Genomic DNA, 24,672 nt, shown 5'->3' with positions numbered 1-24,672 from the left:
GATTAGCCAATGTTCCTTTGTTTAAGAAGAAAAATAGAGATAATCCAGGAAACTACAGGCCTGTGAGCCTAATGTTACTGGTCGGTAAGCTATAGGGGAGGAATGAGGTGTGATTTACTTGTATTTGGAAGCAAATGAGCCAATTTGGAGCAGGCTGTGTATGGCTTTGTCAATAGCAGGTCGTGACCTACCAATTTGATTTGAGTTTTTTTGAGGTGACAAAGGTGATTATTGAGTATTCAGCAGTGGATGTTCTCTATATGGATTTTGGTAAGTCCCTCATAGTAGGATGGTAAGGAAGATTAAGATCCATGGTATTTGCAATGACTAGGCCATTTGGATTCAGAACTGGTTTACTCACAAAAGACAGGATTATGGTGGAAGGGTGTCGTTCTGCCATTGTGATCAGTGGAGTTTGTGCTATATATAAATGACTTGGGCGTAAATTCAGATGGGTTTGTTCGTAAATTTGCATACAACACCACAATTGCTGGAGTTAGTGAATAGTTAGAAGGGCTGTCAAAGTATACAAAGGTAGTGTATACAAGGATAGATCGTGGCGATGGTGAGGACTCTTGCTACATATTTCAGTTACAGAAATAGACGTACAACTGGCAGGTTGAAATTAATCTGAGCAAGTGTCTGGTGTTGCACTTTGGAAGATTAAATACATGGGGCAAGCATAGAGTAAGGCACTTAACAGCATTAATGTATGGAGGATATCCTGCTGTCCATGCATAGCTCCATGAAAGTGGCAACAGGTAAGGTGATAAAAAGGTGTATGGTATGCTTGCCTTCAATGGTCACGGTATTGAGGATAACAGCCATGAAGTCATGTGCAGATTTATAGAACTTTGGTTTGGCAGCATTTGGAATGTTTTGTGCAGTTCTGGTCACCTCGTTATAGGGAAGGCGTGGAGGTTTTGGAAAAGGTGCTGAGGAGATTTACCAAAATGCTGCCTGGATTAGAGGGTATAAAACTCTAAGGAGAAGTGGACATGATTGGATGTTTTCTCTGGAGCATTGGTGTTTGAGGGGAAATCTGATAGAATATAACATTCTGAGAGACGTGAGTTGGGTGAGGCATTCAGAATCCTTTTCCCTGGGTGGAAATGTCAAATACTAAATTGCATGGTTTTAAGGTGAGAGGGGCAAAGTTTAAAGGATATGTCTGCTGCCTGGGGTGGTAGTGGTTGCAGATATGAAAGTGACATTTAAGAGGCTTTTAAACAAGCTCATGTTAGGGCTGTTGATCATGTACAGTCAGAGCAGATTGGCTTAATTTGACATGATATTTGCCATAGACAATGTGGACTGGAGTGTCTCTTCCATTGCTGTATTGTTCTCTATTCTATGAAGGATATAGGGGCTGGATAGGGTTACAGAGATTGGGAAAGGTCTGGACACTGCACAGGGTAACAGTATATCGAGTGTAGGTTCTTGGAGGTAGATAACTGGAGTCTGAGAGGGGGAGGGGGGTTATTAAGATGGGAAGGTGTAGGCACTATAGAGGTTAATAGATGGGGATGGGTGTTTGCGCTGGAGGGGATTACCGACATGTTGGCACTGGATATGGGGGGTTAGAATAATAGAGATTTTGTCTCTTAAGGGGTGTATCATCTAGAGGGGGCTAAAGAGTTCTGTGGGAGCTAAGAGGGTTACAGAGACGGACGCCAGCAGGATCTGGAGGGCTACGGTGATTGGGAGGGTGCAGTAGTGAGAAGGGGTGAAGAAGCTGGAGAGGATTATAGAGATAGGGATAGATTTAGGCTCTGAAGTGGGTTCGTTGGAGTGTTTTGGCCAGAGGAGTTTATCGAAGGAGGTGGATGGTTGTATTGCCACAGTGCTGCAGCTATCGGGCAACTGAACTGACCTCTCACCAGTTTGGGTGCAGTCCTGACCTCCCATCAGCCTCATTTGATACCTTTAATCGGATTTTATCATGCACTAAATGATATAACCTTTAACTTATATTTGTATTTTCATTGACTGGAAAAGCTTCACACTGCCTTGTTATACATGACAATAATAAACTAAACTATGAGGGGGTTACAAAGATGTGTAGGGACTGAAATGGGCTTGCAAAGATAGAAATCGTATTTTGGGCTGGAGTAGGTTACAGGGATTGATAGGGGAGTTGCGGCTGGAAGGTGTTGCAGATGGGGAGTGGTGTAGTAGTTAGATGGTTGATAATGATTGAGAGGGATGTAGGGGCATGCAGGATTTTACAGAAATAGAAAGGGGTGTACGGGCTAGAGAGCGTTACAGAGATAGCGAGGGGTGTAGAGTCTGGAGAGGGGTTCACAAATAGGGACTTGGTATCGGTTCCAGATAGGTTCTAGTGAAGAGACTAGAGGTTATAGAGGGGGAGGGGTTAGGGGATTACATTCATTGAGGTGGGGTTTTGAGGTCTTCAGGATGCTAGAGGTTGAAAGGGGTGTAGGAACTTTGAGGGGGGTTACAAAGGTAGAGAGGGGTGGAGTGGCTTTAGTGTTTACAGAGAGAGGGATGGGTGTAGTAACAGGAAGGTTTTGTATAGGCCGGGAGAGGTGTGGTGCACAAAGGGGCTAACAGAGACGGAGAGGTGTTTGTTGGGGCTGATGTGTTAAGAAGGTGTGTTTGTTGAGGCTGGATGGGGTTACTCATTTGGGGAGGGATGTTTGTAGGGGCCAGCTTAGGGTTGGAAGTTACCATGATGGTTGTGTAGGGCCCAGAAAGGGGTTACCAGGATGGATTGGGATATTTGGGGGGGGGGGGGGGGGGGGGGGGTGGCTGAGGATCATCTGGATGGGAAAGGATGTATGGCGGCAACTGAGTTGGGGTGTGAACTACTGTCTTTTATCTCTCGTTTTCTGCCACTCTCTAGGGGTGCCAAGCAATGGCAGCCGGACCCGGCCTGGATGGAGCAGTACGCGGGTGCTGTCATGTATCCCACAGAGATCACGGCAAAATGGAAACCCCCTCCTTGGAACGGTAAGCGCTGCTCATCCCAGGAAGGGAGGAGTGGCTATTAATGGGGTGGGTGGTCATCATTGTGAATGAGACTGGATTATAGGTTAAACAACTCGGTATTATCTGGATAATTACCATCTTTGTGCAGTAGGGTAGGCCAGTGGTGATCATTGTAATATGTTGAGACAATTCAGGGGAGCTTCTGGATGGAGTGTATGTGGATTTCAAGAAAGCGCTTGAAAAACTGCACATAAAAGGCTGGTGCACAAGGCAAGTGTAAAATGGAAGTGTGTTAAACATGGATTACATGGAAGGCAGAGAATCAGAATATATGGGTCTTTTCAGGCTGGAAGGATATAAGCAGTGGACTGTCCCAAGGATCTTGTTCGTCCATAATTAACTGATTTTATTAAAGACAGCAAGGAGGTTGCAGAGGGTAAGGTCTCGAAGATGGCTAATAGGTGCAAAGTATGTTATCAGGTTTTTCAGACTGAAAAAGTGTCTCGACCCAAAATGTCACCCATTCCTTTTCTCCAGAGACACTGCCTGTCCCGCTGAATTACTCCATTTTGCGTCTATCTTCGGGGTAAACTGCAGGTGGAGGGAACTTGTTCAAATAATTAGAATAGCGATTTAAGAAATAGTGTTGGAGGGAATTATTCGAAGGAAAGATGATAAATCCTCTGGACCCAGCGACCTCCATGCCTGGATTTTAAATGGTAGACATTTTTGTCATCTTCCAGAATTTCTTAGATTCTGGACTAGCTTCCACAGGTAGAATATGTAACTCCTCTAGGGAACGTAGGAGAGAGGAGACTGAACCTATTAACCTGTCACCAGGAGCAGGTAAATTGTGGAATATTACTAATGAAGTGGGAACAATACTGTACAAAGACACAAAATGCTGGGTTATCTCAGCGGGTCAGGTAGCATTTTTGGGGAACATTAATAGGTGACGTTTCTACAGACTGCTGAAGATGGAGATGCTGCCTGTGCTACTCCAACATTTTTTTTTTTGTAAACCAGCAGCTGCAGTTCCTCGTGTCTCTGTTGAAGATAATCATTGGACTCTGCAAAGTCAATGTGGGTTTTGGAGATAAAATCTTTTGAAGTTTTACTCTGCAGACTAAGAGAAGGCAGACCAATTGATGTGGTGTATGTGGGCTTTCAAAGCCCAGTAATGTGCCGTACAAGATTATTTCACAAACTTGAACATGCAGTGTTGGGGGTAACATACTGGCCTGGACTAAGAGGATCCAGTGCAATAGCTGATAGTTCAAATCTAGGTGGCAGTGTGGACCATGAAGAGATGCCTGCAAACATACAAATTAGCCGCAAGAGGCTCTTCCAATCTGAACTGAAAAGCAGCACTTCTAGGGTGGTTATATCTGGGTTGCTTCCAGTACCCTGTGCTAGTGAGGGTAGGGACAGGGAGATGGGGGATCTGAACGTGTGGCTGAGGAGTTGGGGCAGGGATTTGGATTTCCAGATCACTGGCATCTCTTCTGGGGCAGGGGTGACCTGTAAAAAAGGGACGGGATGCACCTTAATTGGAAGGGGACTGACATTCAGACAGGCAGGTTTGCTAGTGCTACACGAGTGGGTTTAAACTAAAAAGTAGGGGGGTGGAGTCAACAACGTGGAAGCGATTCCGATTCCGATTAAATTTTAATTTTCATTGTCAGTGTACAGTACAGAGACAACGAAATGCATTTAGCATCTCCCTTGAAGAGCGAAAAAGCAAACGATTTGAATAAAAAATAATAAGTGTCCGGGGGGGGGGGGGGGGGGGGGGGGGGGGGGGGGGTGGGGGGGGGGGGGGGGGGGGGGGGGGGGTGGTGATTGGCAGTCACCGAGGTACGTTGTTGAGTAGAGTGGCAGCGGCCGGGGAGAAGCGGGTCCTGGACCTGCTGGTTCGGCGACGGAGAGACCTGTAGCGCCTCCCGGATGGTAGGAGGGGTAAACAGTCCATGGTTGGGGGTGAGAGCAATTCTGGCGATGCTGAGCGCCCTCCGCAGACAGCGCTTGCTTTGGACAGACTCAATGGAGGGGAGCGTGGAACTCAGCGGATGCGTTGGGCAATTTTCACCACCCTCTGCAATGCCTTCCGTTTCGGAGACAGAGCAGTTGCCATACCATACTGTGATGCAGTTGGTAAACATTTTGCTCTCGATGGTGAACCAGCGGTAGAAGTTCACCAGGATCTGAGGAGACAGATGGACCTGACTCAGTCTCCTCAGGAAGAAGAGACGCTGATGAGCCTTTTTGATCAGAGTAGAGGTATTGTGGGTCCAAGAGAGGTCATCGGAGATGTTGACTCCCAGGAACCTGAAGCTAGAAACACGTTCCACCTCCGTCCCGTTAATGTGGATGGGGGTGTGCGTGCCGCCTCTGGACTTCCTGAAGTCTACAATGAGCTCCTTGGTCTTCTTGGAGTTAAGGGCCAGGTTGTTGTCAGCGCACCATGCTGCTAAGTGCTGGACCTCCTCCCTGTAGGCCAGCTCATCGTTGTTGCTGATGAGGCCAATCACCGTTGTATCATCTGCATACTTGATGATGGTGTTAGTACCATGTACAGGTGTGCAGTCATAGGTGAAGAGGGAGTAGAGGAGGGGGCTCAGCACACAGCCCTGAGGAACGCCGGTGTTCAGGGTGAGGGTTGAAGAGGTGTGCTTGTCTGACCTCACAGACTGGGGTCTGTTGGTTAGAAAGTCCAGTATCCAGTTGCAGAGGGAGGGGTCGATGCCCAGGTTACCGAGTTTGGTGATCAGTTTTGATGGAATAATGGTGTTGAATGCTGAGCTGTAATCGATGAACAGCATTCTTACGTAAGTTACGTTAGCTGATTCCATGCAGCTAACGGGAAAGAGAGTGTCGGAAAGGTTGCGTTTAAACTAACGGGCAGGGGGGTGGGACCAAATGCAAGGAGACAGAGGGCCATAAAAGGAGGACAGAAGCAAAAGGTAGAAGGGAGATAAGAACAACTAACCTGAAAGCTTTGTGCCTTAATGAGAGGAGCATTCGAAATAAGGTGGATGAATTGAATGCGCAGTCAGTTTTTAAGGGATATGATCTAGTTGGAATTACGGAAACACGACTCCAGGGTGACCAAGGCTGGGAACTAAACATGCAGGGTTTACTAAAGAAGACACAAACAATCTCCCAGAAATACTAGAGGACTGAGGATCTAGTGGGAGGGAGGAACTGAAAGGAATCCACATTAGTCGGAAAATGGTGTTGGGTAAACTGTTAGGACTGAAGGCAGATACATCCCCAGGGCCTGATGGTCTGCATCCCAGAGTACTCAAGGAGGTGGCCCTAGAAATTATGGATTCATTGGTGATCATTTTCCGATGTTCTATAGACTGGATCAGTTCCTGTGGACTGGAGGGTAGCTAATGTAACTCTACTTTTTAAGGGAGGAGGGAGAGAAAAAATAGGGAATTATAGATCAGTTAGCCATACATCGGTAGTGGGGAAGATGCTGGAGTCGACTATTGAAGATGTTATAGCAGCGCATTTGGAAAGCAGCGATGGGAGTCGGTCAAAGTCAGCATGGATTTATGAAGAGGCTATCATGCTTGACTAATCTTTTGGAATTTTTTGAGGATGTAACAAGTAAAATGGATAAGGGAGTCAGTGGATGTGGTGTATCTGGACTTTCAAAAAGCCTTTGACAAGGTCCCACACAGGAGATTAGTGTGCAAAATTAGAGCACATGGTATGGGGGTAGGGTATTGATGTGAATAGAGGACTGGTTGGCAGATAGGAGGCAAAGAGTAGGAATTAACTTTTCAGAATGGCAGGCAGTGACCAGTGGGGTGCCGCTAGGCTCAGTGCTGGAACCCCAGTTGTTTATAATGATTTAGACGAGGGAATTAAATGTAACATCTCTAGGTTTGCGGATGACACAAAGCTGGGTGGCAGTGTGAGCTGCGAGGAGGATGCTGTGAGGTTGCAGGGTGACTTGGATAGGATGGGTGAGTTAGCAGAAGCATGACAGATGCAGTGTAATGTGGATAAATGTGAGGTTATCTACTTTAGTGGCAAGAACAGGAAGGCAGATTATTATCGGAATGGTGTCAGATTCAGAGAAGGGAAGGTGCAAGGAGGCTTGGGTGTGCTTGTACATCAGTCACGTCAAGCATGCAGGTACAGCAGGCAGTGAAGAAAGCTAATGGCATGTTGGCCTTCATTGCGGGAGGATTTGAGTTTAGGAGCAAAGAGGTCCTACTGCAGCCTCACAGGGCCCTGGTGAGACTGCACCTGGAGTATTGTGTGCAATTTTGGTCTCCTAATTTGAGAAAGGACATTATTGCTATTGAGGGAGTGCAGCATAGGTTCACAAGGTTAATTCCCGGGATGGCGGGACTGACATATGATGAAATAATGGGTCGACTGGGCTTGTATTCGCTGGAATTTAGATGAGAGGGGATCTCATAGCAACATATAAAATTCTTAAGTGATTGGACATGAACAAATGTTCCTGATGTTGGGGCGGGGGTCCAGAACCAGGGGTCACAGTTTAAGAATAAGGGGTAGACCATTTAGGACTGAGATGAGGAAAAACCTTTTCACCCAGATAGTTGTGAATCTGTGGAATTCTCTGCCACAGAAGGCAGTGGAGGCCAATACACTCAATGATTTAGAGAGAGAGAGAGTTAGATTTAGCTCTTGGGGCTAAAGGAATCGAGGGATATGGGGGGGGGGGGAGCCAGATCAGGATACTGATTTTGGATGATCAGTCATGATCATAATGATTAGCAGTACTCGCTCGAAGAGCCGAATGGCTTACTCCTGCATCTATTTTCTATGTTTTTACCCAGGTGTGTAATAGAATCTGGGAGTGAGTGGATAGGAATGCCAATTAATGTATGATTAGTCTAAAGGGCCTGTCCGTCTTTGCGATTTTTTTCGGCGACTGCCGGCGTCATTGACTGACGTATCAGGTCGCCGAAAAATCTGCGGCATGATGGCGTACGGCGCGCTGTGTTTTTTCAAGTGTCACAACATTTTTCTTGTCGCCGCTGGAATTTGAAATGACGCCGGCAGTCGCCAAAAAAATCGCCAAGTGTGTCAGGCCCTTGAAGGATCGTAAACAACGGTGGCCTGAAGGGCCTGTTTCTGGCCACTGTCTCTCTAGCTGATGTGATTGCACTGAAGAGGGTGTAGAGCAGATTCACCGGGATGTTGCCTGTGATGGAACCTTTCAGTTGCGAGGTGAGGCTGTTTGTTTTCACTGGAGAGGCTGAGTGGGGGACCCTGAGAGAGGGCTGAACAACGATGAGGGCCACTGACAAGGTGGATTGTGAGAGACGTTTCTGCATGGCAGAGGTGTCAAAAACTAAAGGTCGTAAGTTGAGAAAAAGAAATTTAGAGGGGATTTCACTGGAGGTTTTTCACCCGGAGGGTGGTTGGAATCTGGAACTCGCTAGGAAAAGGTGGTGGAGGCAGAGATTCTCCCAACATTTTGCTATCTAGACAATCATTTGAATCACCAAAGAATAAAGGCTGTGGACCTAAGTGCTGGTAAATGGCACTAGTATAGATCGGTATTTGATTATCAGCCTGGACATGGTGGGCCGAAGGGCCTGTTTCTAAGCTGTTTTAAACCACTTTCTCACGGGGCGACTTGACGCAAGAGTTAACCAGAGTTGAACATTGTGGGAACCTCTTGCGATAACCATATGGCATTCGTGGACCACCGTGGCGCTAACGGCAGGTACTCGTGTAACTTGGTGACTCGGGAGAAAATTCAAACAAGCTTGAATTTCTCCAAGAGTGACTTGTACACTTGTGGTTGAATATTGCAACATTATATGCACATAGTGGCCAGTGCGGTATCCGTACTGACTCTTGCGTGTACCGTGGGAACTCCTGCGAACGGTGAACCAGGAAGCTGGACAGAGGGGACAGAAGGTGAGTAAAAATTGGTCTTCTGTGGGATTGAATTTAAAAAGATTTGCATCCGCATATGGACATCAACTTATTCATGAGTTATGTTAATGAGATTCAAGAAAATAACTATAATCTTTAAAAGGGAATTTACTGAAAGGTCCCGCGTTTTTATGGTCCGTAAGAAATTTACTCTTTAGTAAAGACTCTTTACTGTGAAACGCACGTTGGAAATTTAAACTTGGGTCTTACTACCGTGGGAACTCTTTAACTCAGCGGGCAGGCAACAGTTGATTGTTGCTCCCTTCAGTTTCCCAGGGGGTCGGGACGGGACTGGAGTTGGGAGGGAAAGGTGGGGGAGTCGAGGGAGAGGAGGGGGAGACAGATGGGGGTGTCTTCATTTACTGGCGGCGGGTGTCTGTCACTGAAACAGGCAGGTGAGATTTCACATCCACCTTGTGTATGCCTCTCTCTCTCTCCCTCCCTCCCTCTCACACAGGCTGAGAGACTCTGCCTCTGTGAGTGTACGTCTCTTTCTCCCCCTCTCCCACACACAGTAAGACCGAGGTACTGTGCTCAGTCCATCTGTGTCTCCCACATACACAATAAAGCTCTGCTTTGTACGTGTATATACGTCTCCCCTCATTTCTCTCTCCCCCTCCCCCACCTCTCTCTTTCTCCCCCTCCTCCACCTCTCTCTTTCTCCCCCCACACACAATAAGACCGATATATTCTGCTTAGTCTCTCTTCGCTCCCACACACAGATAGACCAAGGTCATGTGCGCTCTTTTCCGCAAGTCACACACCGAAGTACATCACACTGCCTCTGTGCCTCTCTCTCTGTCTCTCTCCCCCTCTCTCCTAAGTAATGTGGCATCTTCCTGCAGTAAAGTCACGGCATTAGTACAGGCATGTCTCCAAATGAGCCAATTCAACCAAGGGAGGATATTTATAGTGTGTGGGGAAAAAAAAGTGACATCATTTGTGCCACGTGATGATTTAATTACACTTGACAGTTTACAATGTCATTCAAGATTTAACGGGAAAGCTCGGGAGACGGACAAGTCACTCGCACAAATAACAGAAATGCATAGTACTGTGGGAACTCTTTGTCTCCCCCCCCCCCCCCCCCCCCCGTTATATCGTGTGATATCGTGCTACACCACGACCACTTCACTCTGGTTACATCTAGCGTCAAGCCGCCCCGTGAGAAAGGCCTATAACTCTGATGCTACAAATACATCTCCCATTTCCCCTTCATCCACAGCTCGGGTTCTTCTGAGAACAAGCATAAAAAGTGCATGGTTTTCCTTTCACAAAGATATACTTACTGCCTTGCATATTTTTAGTTAGTGAGATGCATGATTCTAATGATAGCTTTGGACATACATCTCCCAGTTGATGTCAAACTAACAGGCCTAGAGTTTCCTGCTTTCTGTCTCGCTTCCTCTTTTTCTTTGCACAAAGCCAATACATTTGCTATTTTCGAATCAACTGAAACTTTTCTGAATAGATTTTCGAGAATTGGAACTTGTACATCATCCATTTCACTGACTACTCTTTGAAGATACTTGGGTGAATTCCATCAGCAGCTGGAGGCTACCAGCCCACAGTCCGAACAATCTGCTCCAACCCCTGCCCTGGTGAAGGCAATACCAACCACCTCCCCTACTCTTCCCCTGAGTTCTTCCCATGGAAGCTTCAGGGAGATGTGCACAGGCAGAGTACTTGGTTGAAGGCCAACATGATGTGAACATTGTCAGCTCACACTGTGAAAGAGGAAAAAAAACAGTCGTTTTTACTTTGTGAGAGATGGATGCTGTTGGTGTGGAGAAGGAGCCAAGCCCCTGGGCACCACTCACTGGACGTTCCCCTGCAGGAAGAGCAGCAGTCAGGAGGGGGACGGTCTGTGGGCCTTCACTGCGAGAGGGGTTGAGTCCAGGAGTTGAGACGTCTCGCTCCAATTATCCGGGGCCCAGGGGAGACCACACCTGGAATATTGTGGACAGGTCTGGCCTCCCCGCCTCAGGTGAGGGAGGGACTGCAGCAAAGGGTCACCGGATTGATTCCCGGGAACGGGGGGTTTATCCCAGGAGGAGAGAAGAAGCAGACTGGGAAGAATCTGTCCTCTCTGGAGTTTAGAAGAACAAGAGGAGATGTCACTGAAACCTCCAAACTCCTTCCAGGGCTCGACAGGAAACATAGAAACATAGAAATTAGGTGCAGGAGTAGGCCATTTGGCCCTTCGAGCCTGCACCGCCATTCAATATGATCGTGGCTGATCATCCAACTCAGTATCCCGTACCTGCCTTCTCTCCATACCCCCTGATTCCCTTAGCCACAAGGGCCACATCTAACTCCCTCTTAAATATAGCCAATGAACTGGCCTCAACTACCCTCTGTGGCAGAGAGTTCCAGAGATTCACCACTCTCTGTGTGAAAAAAGTTCTTCTCATCTCGGTTTTAAAGGATTTCCCCCTTATCCTTAAGCTGTGACCCCTTGTCCTGGACTTCCCCAACATCGGGAACAATCTTCCTGCATCTAGCCTGTCCAACCCCGTAAGAATTTTGTAAGTTTCTATAAGATCCCCTCTCAATCTTCTAAATTCTAGAGAGTATAAACCAAGTCTATCCAGTCTTTCTTCATAAGACAGTCCTGACATCCCAGGAATCAGTCTGGTGAACCGTCTCTGCACTCCCTCTATGGCAATAATGTCCTTCCTCAGATTTGGAGACCAAAACTGTACGCAATACTCCAGGTGTGGTCTCACCAAGACCCTGTACAACTGCAGTAGAACCTCCCTGCTCCTATACTCAAATCCTTTTGCAATGAAAGCTAACATACCATTCGCTTTCTTTACTGCCTGCTGCACCTGCATGCCTACCTTCAATGACTGGTGTACCATGACACCCAGGTCTCGCTGCATCTCCCCCTTTCCCAATCGGCCACCATTTAGGTAATAGTCTGCTTTCCCGTTTTTGCCACCAAAATGGATAACCTCACATTTATCCACATTATACTGCATCTGCCAAACATTTGCCCACTCACCCAGCCTATCCAAGTCACCTTGCAGTCTCCTAGCATTCTCCTCACAGCTAACACTGCCCCCCAGCTTAGTGTCATCCGCAAACTTGGAGATACAGGAAGGGGGTGGGGAGGTTGTTTCCCGTGTCTGGAACGGGGGGGGGGGTCCCTGTCTCAGAGTGAGGGGTCGGCTGTTCAGGGCAGAGACGAGGAGAAATGTCTCTTTCCTCCCCCCCCCCACCCCACACAGGGGGGTCTTTGGAATTCAACTGAGGCTGTGGGGACTCGGTCACAGAGGCAATTTAGGACAGATCGTTGGGGTTTGGGATGTTACAAAATTGAGGGACGTGGGGTTAGTGAGGGAGAGTGGGGCTGAGGGAAAAGATCAGCTGTGGTCTCACTGAATGGGGCAGCAGGAACGAGTAGCCAAGTGATCTATTGTTCATCACCTCCCCTTCCTTTATCTCCTCCACTCTCCGGCCAACAGACAAAGACCCGCCGAGGGATCGCAACGTCTCCAACTATGTGATTAACTTTGGGCCGCAGCACCCGGCGGCTCATGGGGTCCTGCGGCTGGTGTTGGAGCTGAGCGGCGAGTCGGTGAAGAAGTGTGACCCCCATATTGGCCTGCTCCACCGCGGGACTGAGAAACTCATCGAGTACAAGACCTACTTGCAGGTACGCCACCGCACTCGGTCCTGGGGGGGAGTGCGACACGCCGTCTAGGCTGGTGTTTGGTTTTAGTAAGCATGGACCTTTCATGTTGTGTGTAATGCTCTGCTGTCCGCAAGTATGCACACACTGCCAGGGTTAGGTACCCCTTGTGTGATGCTCTGTGAGAAGGTGCACAGTCTAATGTTTGCGCTCAGTGTGTGCTGTGCTCTGATGCTCCCCCACCTCCTCTCTGGTAGGCGCTTCCATATTTTGACCGCCTGGATTACGTCTCCATGATGTGCAACGAGCAGTGTTACTCCCTGGCCGTGGAGAAGCTGCTGAACATCAGGCCGCCCATTCGCGCCCAGTGGATCCGAGGTGAGTCCACCATCCAGGGTGAGGCACTGCAATTGCTCTTCTGTCCACAGACAGTCAGCGGGCCTCCTGACTGCGGCTTTGTATTAGGGTGGGTTCGTTCGTTAATCAGACCCTCTCCAGGTCTGTCACAGAGGGATGGGCAAAGGAAGTGGCCGGCCAGTTAGCACCCAAGTGGTATTGAACTGTCGGAGGTGGAACTTCCCCTCTATCCAGTCACTTGAGACCAGCTATGCGGGTTGAGGAGTGTCTCTTCAAAGACATTGAACTGCTTTAGGCTGCACACCAATCTGTTCTCTGAAGTACTCCAAATATAGATGGCCTTGTACAACAGCTGAGGTCAGAGTGCAACACTGATGAGATATTTGACTGATGGATGCAAAATATCATACCCAAATCTATCTGCTGGGTCGTGCAGGAGTGTGGGTGGAGCTGGGGTTTTAGAAACATAGAAACATAGAAATTAGGTGCAGGAGTAGGCCATTCGGCCCTTCGAGCCTGCACTGCCATTCAATATGATCATGGCTGATCATCCAACTCAGTATCCCGTACCTGCCTTCTCTCCATACCCCTGATCCCCTTAGCCACAAGGGCCACATCTAACTCCCTCTTAAATATAGCCAATGAACTGGCCTCAACTACCCTCTGTGGCAGAGAGTTCCAGAGATTCACCACTCTTTGCGTGAAAAAAGTTCTTCTCATCTCGGTTTTAAAGGATTTCCCCTTTATCCTTAAGCTGCGACCCCTTGTCCTGGACTTCCCTAACATCTGGAACAATCTTCCTGCATCTAGCCTGTCCAACCCCTTAAGAATTTTGTAAGTTTCTATAAGATCCCCTCTCAATCTTCTAAATTCTAGAGAGTATAAACCAAGTCTATCCAGTCTTTCTTCATAAGACAGTCCTGACATCCCAGGAATCAGTCTGGTGAACCGTCTCTGCACTCCCTCTATGGCAATAATGTCCTTCCTCAGATTTGGAGACCAAAACTGTACGCAATACTCCAGGTGTGGTCTCACCAAGACCCTGTACAACTGCAGTAGAACCTCTCTGCTCCTATACTCAAATCCTTTAGCAATGAAAGCTAACATACCATTCGCTTTCTTTACTGCCTGCTGCACCTGCATGCCTACCATGACACCCAGGTCTCGCTGCATCTCCCCCTTTCCCAATCGGCCACCATTTAGATAATAGTCTGCTTTCCTGTTTTTGCCACCAAAATAGATAACCTCACATTTATCCACATTATACTGCATCTGCCAAACATTTGCCCACTCACCCAGCCTATCCAAGTCACCCTGCAGTCTCCTAGCATCCTTCTCACAGCTAACACTGCCCCCCAGCTTAGTGTCATCCGCAAACTTGCCTTCAATTCCCTCATCCAGATCATTAATATATATTGTAAATGGCTGGGGTCCCAGTACTGAGCCTTGGGGTACCCCACTAGTCACTGCCTGCCATTGTGAAAAGGACCCGTTTACTCCTACTCTTTGCTTCCTGTTTGCCAGCCAGTTCTCTATCCACATCAATACTGAACCCCCAATGCCTTGTGCTTTAAGTTTGTATACTAATCTCTTATGTGGGACCTTGTCGAAAGCCTTCTGGAAGTCCAGATACACCACATCCACAGGTTCTCCCCTATCAACGCTACTAGTTACATCCTCGAAAAATTCTATAAGATTCGTCAGACATGATTTACCTTTCGTAAATCCATGCTGACTTTGTCCCATGATTTCACCACTTTCCAAATGTGCTGCTATCCCATCTTTAATAACTGACTCTAGCAGTTTCCCCACTACCGATGTTAGACTAACTGGTCTGTAATTCCCCATTTTCTCTCTCCCTCCCTTCTTAAAAAGTGGGGTTACGTTTGCTACCCGCCAATCTTCAGGAACTACTCCAGAATCTAAAGAGTTTTGAAAGATTATTACTAATGCATCCACTATTTCTGGAGCTACTTCCTTAAGTACTCTGGGATGCAGCCTATCTGGCCCTGGGGATTTATCGGCCTTTAATCCATTCAGTTTACCCAACACCACTTCCCGGCTAACCTGGATTTCACTCAATTCCTCCAACTCCTTTGACCCGCGGTCCCCTGCTATTTCCGGCAAATTATGTATGTCTTCCTTAGTGAAGACGGAACCAAAGTAGTTATTCAATTGGTCCGCCATATCCTTGTTCCCCATGATCAACTCGCCTGTTTCTGACTGCAAGGGACCTACATTTGTTTTAACTAATCTCTTTCTTTTCACATATCTATAAAAACTTTTGCAGTCAGTTTTTATGTTCCCTGCCAGTTTTCTTTCCTAATCTATTTTTCCTTTCCTAATTAAGCCCTTTGTCCTCCTCTGCTGGTCTTTGAATTTCTCCCTGTATGCTGCTTTTTCTGGCTAATTTGTACGCATCATCCTTCGCTTTGATACTATCCCTGATTTCCCTTGTTATCCATGGATGTACTACCTTCCCTGATTTATTCTTTTGCCAAACTGGGATGAACAATTTTTGTAGTTCATCCATGCAGTCTTTAAATGTCTTCCATTACATCTCCACCGTCAACCCTTTTAGAATTAATTGCCAGTCAATCTTGGCCAATTCACGTCTCATACCCTCAAAGTTACCTTTCTTTAAGTTCAGAACCATTGTTTCTGAATTAACAATGTCACTCTCCATCCTAATGAAGAACTCAACCATATTATGGTCACTCTTGCCCAAGGGGGCACGTACAACAAGATTGCTAACTAACCCTTCCTCATTACTCAATACCCAGTCTAAAATAGCCTGCTCTCTCGTTGGTTCCTCTACATGTTGATTTAGATAACTATCCCGCATACATTCCAAGAAATCCTCTTCCTCAGCACCCCTGCCATTTGATTCACCCAATCTATATGTAGATTGAAGTCACCCATTATAACCGTTTTGCGTTTGTCGCACGCATTTCTAATTTCCTGTTTGATACCATCTCCAACTTCACTACTACTGTTAGGTGGCCTGTACACAACACCCACCAGCGTTTTCTGCCCCTTAGTGTTTCGCAGCTCTACCCATACCGATTCCACATCCTCCAAACTAATGTCCTTCCTTTCCATTGCATTAATCCCCTCTCTAATCAGTAACACTACCCCACCTCCTTTTCCTTTCTGTCTATCCCTCCTGAATATTGAATATCCCTGGATGTTCAGCTCCCAGCCTTGGTCACCCTGGAGCCATGTCTCCGTGATCCCAACTATATCATAGTCATTAATAGCTATCTGCACATTCAACTCATCCACCTTATTCCGAATGCTCCTTGCATTGAGACACAAAGCCTTCAGGCTTGTTTTTACAACACTCTTACCCCTTATACAATTATGTTGAAAAGTGGCCCTTTTTGATTTTTGCCCTGGTTTTGTCTGCCTGCCACTTTTACTTTTCACCTTGCTACCTATTTCTTCTACCCTCATTTTACACCCTTCGGTCTCTACGCTCACTCATTTAAGAAACCCTTTCCCTTTAACTCCATCCTCCACTGTCCCATTCAGCACCCCACCCCCCTTATTCAGTTTAAAGCCACCCGTGTAGCAGTGGCAAACCTGCCTGCCAGAATGCTGGTCCCACACCTGTTAAGATGCAATCCGTCCCTTTTGTACAGTTCCCCCTTACCCCAAAACAGATCCCAGTGATCTAAGAATCTAAATCCCTGCCCCGTGCACCAGTTCCTCAGCCACACGTTCAGGTCCCGTATCTCCCTGTTCCTGCTCTCGCCAGCACGGGGAACTGGAAGCAAACCGGAGATAACAACCCTGGAGGTCCTGTATTTCAACATTTTTCCGAGCTCTCTAAAGTCACGCTGCAGAATATTCATCCTCTTCTTTCCGACATCGTTTGTGCCGACATGCACTACCACTTCCGGATGTTCACCTTCGCCCTTGAGGATTTTCTGCACTCTGTCCGTGACATCCTGGATCCTGGCACCGGGAAGGCAGCACACCATCCTCGCATCCCGTCTGTTGCCGCAGAAACCCCTGTCCGTACCTCTCACGATGGAGTCTCCCACTACAATGGCCTTGCCTGCCTTAGGCCTTTTTGGTTTTGGCTCAACAGCCCTATTCGCATCACAGGCCAGTCCGCCGCTCACGTCTTCTGTCCCAACAGCTTCTAAGCGGATGAACCTGTTTACAAGAGGTACACCACCCGGGGACGTTGGCATTCCATGCTTCCCTCCCTTTCTCACTGTCTCCCACCTTCTCTCTTCCAGTACCATAGGTGTAACAATCGTACTGTAGGACTTGTCGAGGAACGACTCCGTTTCTCAGACGAACCGGAGGTCATCCACTTGCTTCTCCAGGTCCCCAACACGGCCCTTCAGGAGCTCTACCTGGATGCACTTCTCGCATTTGTAGCAGCCAGAGGCACCAGCGGTGTCCTTGACCTCCCACATACTGCAAGTATCGCACTGAATCAGCTTGCCTGACATCTCCTTCTTTCGTCTCTACCTCTCAAGCGTATTGCGTGGTCTCCTCTCCTCAGCCTCCTCGCCGAAGACTCTCGAGCCAAAGACTGACACTTTTCTCACAGGGCACTGTTTTCACCCCTCTCCTCACACTTGGGCTAGAGCCAATCAGTCGTATCTCTTGCTAATCTGTTGCTGCTGCTGTTGTTCCTCCCAAATCTACAGCAGTAGATTTTCATGGCATTGATGGGAACATTGGTGCCATGACACCTTTCTTCTGGATGTTTGAGGAGAGGGAGAAGGTGAGCGGTGCGGGCAGGGTGGGTGTTCTCTGTGGGAGGATTCAGAATGACGATCATTGACAATTGATAAACTAATAATGTAGCAATTTTTCTTGATGTTTTGGGGTAATTTTTTTGGCTGTAAATTGCCCCCAATTCGTAGGTGAATGATGTAATCTGTGAAGTTGATTGGTCTGAGGAGGACAATGAAATTCTGAATTATCTAGGCGATTAATTGATTCACTAATTGTCCAAACAGCAAATCAACTAAGTCACACAAGTTAATAGTTTGACACTTTGACACACAACGTCGACTGTTCATTTCCTTCCTCAAATGCTGCCTGATCCACTGAGTTCCTTCAACTCGCCTTTTTTCACTAGAAAGTCCAGCATCTGCAGTCTCTTGTGCCTCCTAAATAGCCTGACTAGCTCAGAATAAAAAGTGAAGCCATCAGTTAGCAATTGTCCGAATAGTTTATTTACTCTGTCCACCTGGTGCTTTCCTCGTGTGATGAAGCTTAAGATGGAGGGTGTGTTTGGGGACCTGGTGTCAAACCTGTGAACATTGTGGTCTAACCAGTGGATCTGACTGGGTGTAACTGGAGCTTCAATGCTGGACATGTTGGACTTGGAGAAGACACTGACATTTGTTACTGATCCTTCCAGTAGATTGGGCGGAGAGGGCACAGTGTTGGTGCCAGATTGGAGGTCAAGACCTTCAAACAACCCTTCCATGATCAACTAATGACTGGGCTGGTGCATTGATAGGTAGTGGTGAATGTCACTGCCAATGTCTACCTTCAGCAAGAGAGGGCTCCTGAGGTGTGAGGTGATTCATTTTGCAGGGTCTCACCTTGGATTTTTGTGCAGCGGGGTTTTGCCGCTGAAGGATGTATGTAAGGCCTTTGGGTGCTCATTGACCGAGCGGATGTCTTGGAGCTCTGCCTCTGAGCAAACGCAAATATGAGTATCCTCTGCCTACTGCAGATCCACGGTCGAGGTTGGGGTGATTTTTGTCCTGGACTGTGGTTGCTATAGTTGAACTGTTTTCCTTGAGTTCTGACGACTCCTGTGGGACAGTTGTTGCAAGTGAGGCAGCTTGTGCAAAGATCATATTCTCAACGCACACTCTATTTCAAGCTTTGTCTCAGGACAGAGGGAAAGATTCAAGGATCTGTTCAAAGCCCCCTAAAGAATCACTACATCCTTGGACTCTCTGGCCCAGACCGTTCCAAGTGGAGAGGGTGTGTTTGGGATGGGATTGTAAACCTGGAGGTGTGGCTTGGGAGTGCACAAGAGCGGAACTCGCTATCAAAACATGGAGGGGACGGGGGACACTATTTTTTGGCGGCCACGCGCACACTGACACACACGCGTGCGAGGCTTCGGAGGCTCAATCCAGCGCTAAATGCAGCTCAACTGCCTGTCTGACCGGGTTAACTACAGCCCTGTCTGGACTGACGGGACACCAGCGCTGCTTCTCCACACTGGCCATATTTCCCGTATGTCCAGGAACGGTTGTAAGCTCACCTGGCGGGACAGGCAGAGTTAGCTGGGTTTAGTGCTGTTTCTCTGCACTGGCCCGTCTGACTGCAACCAAAGATCCTAGATCCTATAGCGGAGGTTCTTTGCTGCCGACCTCTCTGGCCACCCGTGTGGGTGGGCACTCGGGACAGAGCCGGAGATCCCGCCGGGATCATCCTGGCTGCGGATGAAGTGCAGGTCTGTGTCGCGTCTCCCTCGTCCAATCACCGCGCTCTATCCTCAGTCCCACACCCTCCCCCCCCCCGCTCTTCCCTCCAATCATCACGCTGAATCATGTCCCGCCCCCATTGCCTGCTGACCGACGTCTCTTTCCTCCAATCGGCGCCCTCGATTACAAAAACTTGGGGGGGGATGTCCCCCACCTCTCAAAACATGGAGGGGACGTGTCCCCTCTGCCACCCCCCTCCCGGATTGTCCGCCCCTGGGAGTACACACAAAGAATCTGGAATTATTCCAGTTATGAACTGGACAACCTCCGACCACATTTCACTTCTGCTCAATGTTGTCACAAGGACCTCATCAGGCACCTCAGGATTTACAGACCAAGAGTGTTGTCGTTGGCCTCAAACCTGAGGGGCCACCACAGAAGGAGTGGTTAATGAATGAGGTGGCTATCTGCTTTGTACAATTGGTACTTCAGTTAATGAATGGAGCCACCAGCTGATGGCCAACTGGGCTAATTGTCTGCACCAATGGTTGGCTGCAGGAACTCAGTGTGCGTGTGTGTTGGAGGGAAAGAGGAATTGTTAAGGTTTTGGGTCAAAATTGAGAACAATTAAGAGGAAAGAAACCTGGTACACAGGGAAGAGGGCGCGCAGTGGGAAGGGCCATTGGGTGATTGGTGGACCGAGGAATGGTGAAATACTACTAACAGGTGGAGTCGGGTAGGGAGGGGAGGGGGGTGGAGATTTGGAAGATTAGTAGGAGACTGGTAGACCAATTGCCAAACAATTGTTTCATAATTCATGACAATGAGAAGGTAACTGGTATTAGAAAGGAACTTTCTCGTTGATTGGAGCAGGTTGCACACCTGGGAAGATCAGGAAAGTGGGATGCTTTTAAGTTTGATGACAAGACTTCAGGGCATGCACGTTAGACGGATGGGAAGTGCAGGTGATTATGAGAGAAATTGAGGCTCTGGTCAAGAAAGAGGTGGTATGGGAAAGGTATGGGTAGCTGGGAGCAAATGTATCCCTGGAGAAGTTTTGGTGAATGAGGACCATACTGAAGAAGGAAATCCGGGCAAAAAAGGTGGCAGGAGATACCTTTGACAGATAATATTAAGGGGAATCTAAAGAGATTTTATTTAGGGAAAGAGGGTAACTAGAGTGAGAACAGGGGCCCTCAGAAACCAAAGTGCTCACCACTGTTGTTACCGCGGAGAAAGACATGCCGACTGAGAAACATGGGACAGTTAATGGAGATGTCTCGAGGATAGTCGGCTCTACGTCCTAAGACATATGACAGTGGATAAATCAACCTGGCCCAATCTGATGCATTGAAGGACACAGTGGGAAGCTGGAGAAAAAATTGCAGGAGCCCTGGTTGAGATGTATTAATCCTCATTAGGCACACGTGAGATGCCAGAAGATTGGAGGGTGGCTCTTGTTATGTCTCTAAAAGCCTGGCAACTATAGACCAGTGAGCCTATCATCTGTATACAGTGCAAGAGTAACTCAGTAGGCTGGGCAGCATCTCTGGCGTTCATGGATAGGTGGCATTTCGCATCGATCCTTCGTTAGACAAATTGAAGTGGGGATGGGGAACGATAGCTGAGGAGGGGAGAGGCAGGACAAATGGTGGCAGGTAATTAGTGGATGCGGCAGGGGGGAGGTTTGAAAGGTAGATAGTTGGGCCAAAGGTGGGGGATAAACGACAAATGCATGGGACAGGATTGAAGAGTTGTGAAGATATCACAGAAATGACTGAGACACTACATTTAGAAAAAAATAAGGTTTGTTTTGGCTGATAAATCAGACCAATTTTCCAAAATATGGTCTCCTTTCATTGAATTTCTTCAACAACAGAATGGTTGAACACAAATTTAAAACCGATGCTTGGTTTGGGTGAGCGGGGGTAGGGAAGGATAGTGGGACATATCCCCGGTTTTCTTTTCTTTTTTTTTCTCTCTTTTTTTTGTCAGTTCAGGGGTTTTTTCTTTCTCTCTTTTTTGTATCTTCTTTTTCTTCATTCCTTCCTTTTTACTCTTTTTTTCCGATTCATTTATCACTTTATAAAATGTTAAAATATCTAATAAAAAAAGAATAAATTAAAAAAAAAAAAAGATATTCATGACCTGCTGACCAGCTTGTTATCCACTCTCCCCTCTCTCTGCTTAGATGTTGGAGTTCTACGAGCGAGCGTCAGGAGCCCGCATGCATGCAGCCTACATCAGACCGGGGGGTGTCCATCAGGTGAGCAGCGCATGGGGGTCAGCATTCGCATCTGTGGTGGCTTCTGCCCTGGCTACATGGTGGGCAGTGGGTGATGGTCCTGTTCCGGAGCGCGTATGGCGGTGGGGAGAGTGCAAGCCTGTCTGCCTGTTGCTGCTTCCTCCCCCTCCAGGACTTGCCTTTGGGCCTCATGGACGACATCTACGAGTTCATCAAGAACTTTTCCATCCGCATCGATGAGGTGGAGGAGGTGAGAGCATCAGGCCAGCGCGGTGGGTTTGGTGGTAGATGGGCAGAGGAGAAATGCACTGGGGGGGGGGGGGGGGGTGGTGGGGGAAAGCGGGTGTAGACGGACATGGGGGGAGGGGTCTGTAGCAGGAGGAATGCAATGACGGGTGGTGGAGGAGGCCGTTTGAAGAATGTGAAGTTGAGATAAAGAGACAATGCAGGTTGAGGGGGCAGAAGTCGCGAGTGGGGTCAGGGTAAGGGGGCAATGAAATGGGGTTCAGAGGAGATGGAATAGAGGGCAGGTGGACTTGGCAGAGGTGGGAGTAAGGAAGCTGTATGGTCCCATGACCAGTGACCCAATGGTGAAACTCTTTGATAGAGCCAAGAAGCTGCAGTAACTCTGTGGGTCAGGCAGCATCTCTGTGGGGGATAAAGGGATGGATGCCAGTTCCGGTCGAGGCTATTCTTCCGACTGATTGTCCGGAGAGGAAAGCTAGAGGTATGAAAAGATTCAGAGCCTTTTTCAGTGAGACTCTGTCCCTGCTGTGAGTGGGGGGGAGGCAGAGTTAAGGGGTACCACGTGCGAGGCCTTTGTCTGTGATAGAAATGGGGAACCCACGTTCCCCAATAAACGGACATTCCCCTTGACCCTCTGCCCCCATTCTGCTGCAGATGTTCACTGCCAACAGGATATGGAAGAACAGGACGGTGGACATCGGAGTGATCAGTGCCGAGGAGGCCCTCAACTACGGCTTTAGGTAGGGGCGGGGATGTTGCGCCACATGCTGGAACGGATGGCACAGTACTCTGCTATAGGCTGGAGGATTCACAGTGGAGCCTCCCCTCACATCTCACCCTTTCTTCTTTCCCCTGCTCCCTCCCCCCCCACCCGTCCAATGCAGTGGGGTGATGCTCCGTGGCTCTGGAATCCACTGGGACCTCCGGAAGTCCCAGCCCTATGACGTCTACGACCAGGTGGAGTTTGACGTTCCCATCGGGAGCAAAGGGGACTGCTTCGACAGGTGAGGTGTGTCCATTGGCACGGGAGGTGTGAGTAGCTCAGAAGTGGGTGGGAAGAAACGGCTTCATCCTGCACTGAATCTGTGCCCTGGGCATGTGATGGGGGGGATGTGATGGGGGGAGGGGGGGGTGTCGATGGAGCTTCACCCAGTGTCTGACCTGCGCCCTGGGAGTGTGTGATGGGACACTCCCAGATCGAGTGTCGTTGTGTGCCATGGAGCGGGGTCAATGTTGTGCTGAGTCATTGCCCGATACGACCCTGCAGGTACCTCTGTCGAGTCGAGGAAATGAGGCAGAGTTTGCGCATTGTACTGCAATGTTTGAATAAGATGCCTGAAGGTGAAATCAAAGTGGACGATGCCAAGATCTCTCCTCCTAAACGAAGTGAGATGAAGGTAGGCACGAGGGCCGTTGTCAGTGGGGACCTACTCGGAGGGTGTGCTGTGACAGTCCAGAGGCACTATGGTGGGAGGGGCAACGCTGTGACAGTAGCAGGTCGCAGGAAGAGGTCACTCTGTCCGCTGAAACCCGGTGACAACTATTGTTATCTGCGTGATAACAGTCCTGCGATCCAAGATGCCCCACGTGCGCTTGTCCCACTTACCATCACATGACCAACATCCCGCTAAACCCTTCCGATCCACATCCTGTGCCAACTGTACTCACTCACTCACTCACTCACTCACTCACTCTGTCTGTCTATCTTTCTCCCCCAGGCTTCAATGGAAGCTCTGATCCACCACTTCAAACTCTACACAGAAGGCTACCAAGTGCCACCTGGGGCGACCTACACTGCAATCGAGGCTCCAAAGGTGAGTACAGATATGGGCCGAAGGCCATGACTTTGTGTGGGGTTTGTAGAGAGAGAGAGAGAGAGAGAGAGAGAGAGAGAGGGGGAGGGGGAGAGGAAAGGAGTGAGTTTCAGACAGATTAATTCAGGACAGGGAGTTAGTGAGAGTGGTGATAACAGTGTGATGAAGAGCATTTTTCCAGAGTCTGATGGCAGGCCATTCTGTCCATCGTGTCTGAGTGTACAGGCTCTGAGTGTACAGGCTCTGCAGAGGAACTCGTTCCACGCCTCCCTCTCCTCCTTCGAGCGTGAGTTTTGGGGGGGGGGGGGGGGGGGGGGGGGGGGGGGGGGGGGAGGGCAGAATTGAGGCGCTGGCATGGCATGAGAAGGGGAGAGAAGGGAGGTTGATGAGGGGCAAAGGAGAAGAAGGGGAGGTAGATGAGGTGCGAGAAGGGGGGGGGAGAAGAGAAAAAAAAGGTGTTTGCATTGAGCCTCGCGGTGGTATTGAAGGAGGCCAAAGACATACACGTGGTGTCTCTCGCTCTCAGGGGGAGTTCGGGGTGTATCTGGTCTCTGACGGCAGCAGTCGGCCCTATCGCTGCAAGATCAAAGCTCCCGGCTTTGCCCATCTGGTAGGTTGCTGCATTCACCGGGCTCTGCCCGCCTCATCCTGTCCCACACAACCCCACTCCTTGCCCCCCCCGCACCCCCCTCTCTTCGGCGTCAGTCTCCCCCCCCCCCCCAACCACCCGCAGTCCGTGTGTACCCACCCCCATTGCCGCGGTCAGTGCCCTGCCCTTCCGCTTCCTGGTGGTCAGTGAGGAGTGTGGGACTCATCTCGATACAAACCACCAACAGGAAGACAGCACAGCAACACAAGTTCTGTGCAGACAAGTGGCTGAGGACACGGCCATCTGTGGTCACCACTGCTGCACACAATCTCCCTTGTTCACGTTTCCTGGACGTGGGGGAGGAGGAGGCCATGTTCGGCCTTTTCAGACACTGCTGACTCCCAGCAAGCCGGGGCCCACATACAGACCACACCCTGCTCCTGTTATCAGCATTCTCACTCTCTTACCCCTCACCC

The 24,672-nt window shown here is 48.8% G+C and overlaps 1 protein-coding gene across 1 annotated transcript in view; it reads left to right on the top strand.

Annotated features, from left to right (window-relative positions):
* Positions 1-24,672, top strand: part of ndufs2 (NADH:ubiquinone oxidoreductase core subunit S2) — a 28,836-nt gene that overhangs the window by 1,593 nt on the left and 2,571 nt on the right. Inside the window, exons 2-12 of the mRNA XM_055654689.1 lie at positions 2,867-2,973; positions 12,360-12,550; positions 12,784-12,922; positions 17,554-17,630; positions 21,494-21,568; positions 21,720-21,797; positions 22,448-22,533; positions 22,678-22,797; positions 23,061-23,190; positions 23,512-23,607; positions 24,134-24,217. Coding sequence (XP_055510664.1) covers positions 2,867-2,973; positions 12,360-12,550; positions 12,784-12,922; positions 17,554-17,630; positions 21,494-21,568; positions 21,720-21,797; positions 22,448-22,533; positions 22,678-22,797; positions 23,061-23,190; positions 23,512-23,607; positions 24,134-24,217 — 1,183 coding nt within the window. The remainder of the gene's footprint in view (positions 1-2,866; positions 2,974-12,359; positions 12,551-12,783; positions 12,923-17,553; positions 17,631-21,493; positions 21,569-21,719; positions 21,798-22,447; positions 22,534-22,677; positions 22,798-23,060; positions 23,191-23,511; positions 23,608-24,133; positions 24,218-24,672) is intronic.

The sequence above is a fragment of the Leucoraja erinacea genome, chromosome 24 (genome assembly GCF_028641065.1).
Source record: "Leucoraja erinacea ecotype New England chromosome 24, Leri_hhj_1, whole genome shotgun sequence".
In the NCBI taxonomy this organism is placed as follows: domain Eukaryota; kingdom Metazoa; phylum Chordata; class Chondrichthyes; order Rajiformes; family Rajidae; genus Leucoraja; species Leucoraja erinaceus.
The sequence above is the reverse complement of the archived record's forward strand: the minus strand, read 5'-3'. Positions and strand labels throughout refer to the sequence as shown.